We start from the raw sequence: 3,487 nt of genomic DNA, 5'->3' as shown, positions 1-3,487 counted from the left end.
CACCTCAATCTCTACGCATACAATTAACCCTCCCAACCCCCTCACGTCTTCAATACATTTCTCGCTCTCAGCCGTTACCATCGTTAGCATAACCACAATGCCTGCTCCAAGCAGAGACGAAAAAAAAAGAAACACCTAGAATAGAATGCCCTTTGAGTGGTGTAATGTAACCCCCGTTTTAGTCGCAGAGAGCAGATTGTGGAGCAGAGCACCTATGTTGAAAGGCTTACAGAAGACAATGGTCCGTCACGACGTTGAGCTTCCAAGAGTTGCTGTGCATTTGTTCATTCTTTTAAACCGTGACGCGTAAAGGCTACAATTATTTATTTGACATGGATCTTGTTAAAGCCACCACCATTAGTATTTATTTTGTTATACAGTAGGATACATTGGAAAATATTGAGGAAAGCAATGGTGAGACCTAGTTCTCTAGAACATAGAGAAAAGGGCAGAAAAGCTGAATAGGTGTGATGATGGTTTATTGATAATCTAACATCAGTACAAATTTTGTGCTTATAGTCATTGAACATAATGCGAGCTATCGCATAAGTCAGATGAACAACGAGTGAGGAAATAAATATACATGCACAATTGTAAACTAAGGGTTCTGTGCAAGTTCCTAAAACGACTCATCATAATGATGGGTTTTCATAGCTTAATGCGATTTCTTGTAAGAGGTATTGTACAAAAAGCATTTGTCACAAATAAAGAAACTAGGATTTTTTAAGTATCACTGGTAACTGAATACGTGCTGGTAAAATGAGACAATTTTCATCAAGTCAGATTCAATATGTGACACATGTACTTAGTGCAAATACAGGTAATCGTATACTAAATTCACCACCAGGCATGGCAATAACAAAATGGTTTAGAAAAAACAAAAAAAAGAGACAATCCATCAACAGCCAAACCTCTTGAACCCCCGTAAACATATTTTTTCACCAAGTGAATTCCTGATGTGTACATTAAGTATTGCACAGTATAAAAAAAAAAAGTCACCCTGTGTACATAATAAACCCTGTAAACAGAAAAATGTCATGCACCGATTGTTTTGTGGAGTCAAGTTAGCATCTACACATAAGGCATATCATTTAGTGAGTAAAAAATTAAAAAGGCAAACTACAGCGCCAACATTTGAAACAAAACTATTTTACAAAATAGGAAATAAAGGGCTTATGGCTCAAATGGAATGAATGGATTTCCTCCCCTCCCCCAAAAGGAAAATAACAACAACTTTAAACAAAAAGCCTTTAAAAAGTGACTTTGAACTGCCTTTTGCCTGTAGGGAGTCAGGTGGGTTAGAAGGAGAGACATGCAACCCTCCATTCACACAGGTGCAGTCCATGAGGTAGTGATGACGTGTTGGGGGGGATGGACAGATCAGGGCACACAACAGGCATTTCCCTTAGCAATGCCTAGCTGGGGATGCTTTAAAGTATTAAAAGGTGGCACACGGTATCGCAAAGGCCAGTTCATTTTACAGTATCTTAGTAAGAAATTTTGGAAATCATGCATCTTTCTGATTCTAGGAAAATATGGAAAAAATAAAAACAAGTGAATATTTAGCATTTATCCATGAACGAGTGACACGCCGTGATGCAGGGCCCTCTTCCACATGTAGTAGGTAGAGCGCGGTGTGAAGGGGAAGTACGATCTGAACTCTTTGAACGTAGGGAAAGCCTTCTCCTCAAACCGCTGCTGCAGGAACAGCTTGGCCTTAGCCTTGAAGTTTGCCAGGGCCACGACATCCATCACAAACATTTGGTCGGTGATTTGCGTCTGGCTGGGAAGAGGGTTGGGTAGAGGGTATCTTGGGAAAGGGACATCAAGGGATGTCTGGGTGCCACCTTCCAACGCATTTGGGCTTGGGTCAGTGGAGGGCATATTTTGGTAATGTAATCTCCGCAGCAACATCTCATCCTCCATCTCTGCAGGGATGCTTCCCAGGCCCTCAGGTACGGGCATCACAGTGGGGCTGGCCTTCTTATTTTTCTTGTTGGAGCCTGGACTGTTACGCCACCGCCAGAAGAAGCATGGAGACATGGATGGGTACTTAAGCTTGAACTTAGCTAGGGACCATTTGGACTTCTGTACGTGGATCTTTGCGGCATCTCTGAGCTGTTTCTTGCTCGTGTATGCAAACGTGAATACTTTGTGATTTCTTCGACAGATTTTCACTCTTGGGACCGCGAGGTGGTTGGGGTCGGCATGGGCAGGATGGGGCAGGAAGCTTTTTGGACTCTGGCTTTTGTCAGCATCAGAGCCCTCCTCACTGCTACCGACACCGGTCTTGTAGCCCCGATGGAACAGTATGGCTTCTCTCCTCCAGTTGTAGTAGGTGGATCGTGATATCCCAGGGAAATTTCTTTTGAAGAACCGGAACGGGAGGGAAGTGTTCATGGCAATGCAGTTTTGCAGACAGCGTTTGGCCTCCTGCATATGGGCCACGTTTTGGGCCCGCTCTCCGTCCAGCTTCCCGAGGTTCAGACCAAACATGGTGGCCACACTCTCATGGTGGTCTGGCTCTTCTTGCTTTGGCTCCGGCGAGGACCAGGTTTCCTGCTCCGTGCTCTCGGGGCTAACCTCACCGGCGGAGGATGTTGCCGAGTAGGTACCCCCGGAGCCCATCACTAGTTCGTGCTTCCAGTTGTAATAGGTGGACCTTGAGATCTCTGGGAAGATCTCTTTGAACTGTTGAAGAGGGCTGAGCTTTCCCTCCAGATAGGAGGCCTGCAGGAAGTGTTTGGCCTTGTACCTGGCTGTCGACTTTTGACAATTCTCTTCGGTCTGCTTCGTCCAGCGATGGAGGGTCCTCTTGCCGATGTCATTCTTGTCCTTTAGGTTGGTGTAGGACACTGGAGAATCCTGGTTCGGTTGCCCATGGTTCTGTCTTGCGGAGAACCCGTACGGCCCAAACTTAAGGTCACTCGTTTTGACCAACGCCACAAAATTGTTGGGTTTGAAGACTGTGCCGGACTGTAGCATGCCAGACCACATTATGTGGAGGGTATCCGGCTTCAGATTGTTGTGGCAGGTCCTGGGACGTATGAGTCTGTTGAAATATGGGCGGATCTTTGGGTTGAACATGGGATAGATGGAGTAGATGTTGGAGTGGAGCACCGAAGACAAGGCGTAGACATGCCACATGTTGGCATATGAACCCGCAAAGCAGGACGCCTTGACATCTGCGTCAAAGATGGCTTCTAGGACAGCTACAGGCAGGTTGAGCATATCCTCGGATTCCTCTGCACATAGGCTGAAGCGGGCTGCTTGGAGCATGATCTTGGAGTCGATCATCCCACACAGGTAGTACCTCTTCCACAGCAGCATCTCCAGCACGGTCCTAACCTGGAGGCAGTCACAGTAGCAGTACAAAATTAGAACTGAAGTCAATACACTGCTTAAGTGTCAAATCAAAGACCACGTTATTTCTTGATGAGCAACAAAATAGAAACAGAGATGATTGCTATGTAGTTATTTATTCAAA

The 3,487-nt window shown here is 45.5% G+C and overlaps 1 protein-coding gene across 2 annotated transcripts in view; it reads right to left on the bottom strand.

The window, feature by feature from the left end:
• Positions 1-313: 313 nt before the first annotated feature.
• The window catches only part of vrtn (vertebrae development associated), a 4,410-nt gene continuing 1,236 nt past the window's right edge, over positions 314-3,487 (bottom strand). The window contains exon 3 of one of the 2 annotated variants that reach the window (XM_056582067.1): positions 314-3,348. In XM_056582067.1, coding sequence (XP_056438042.1) covers positions 1,570-3,348 — 1,779 coding nt within the window. In that variant the 3' untranslated portion in view covers positions 314-1,569. The remainder of the gene's footprint in view (positions 3,349-3,487) is intronic. The other variant, XM_056582068.1, reaches the window with a different exon arrangement.

The sequence above is a fragment of the Gadus chalcogrammus genome, chromosome 21, assembly GCF_026213295.1.
Source record: "Gadus chalcogrammus isolate NIFS_2021 chromosome 21, NIFS_Gcha_1.0, whole genome shotgun sequence".
NCBI classification, from domain to species: domain Eukaryota; kingdom Metazoa; phylum Chordata; class Actinopteri; order Gadiformes; family Gadidae; genus Gadus; species Gadus chalcogrammus.
This window is presented reverse-complemented; position numbering and strand designations above follow the sequence as displayed.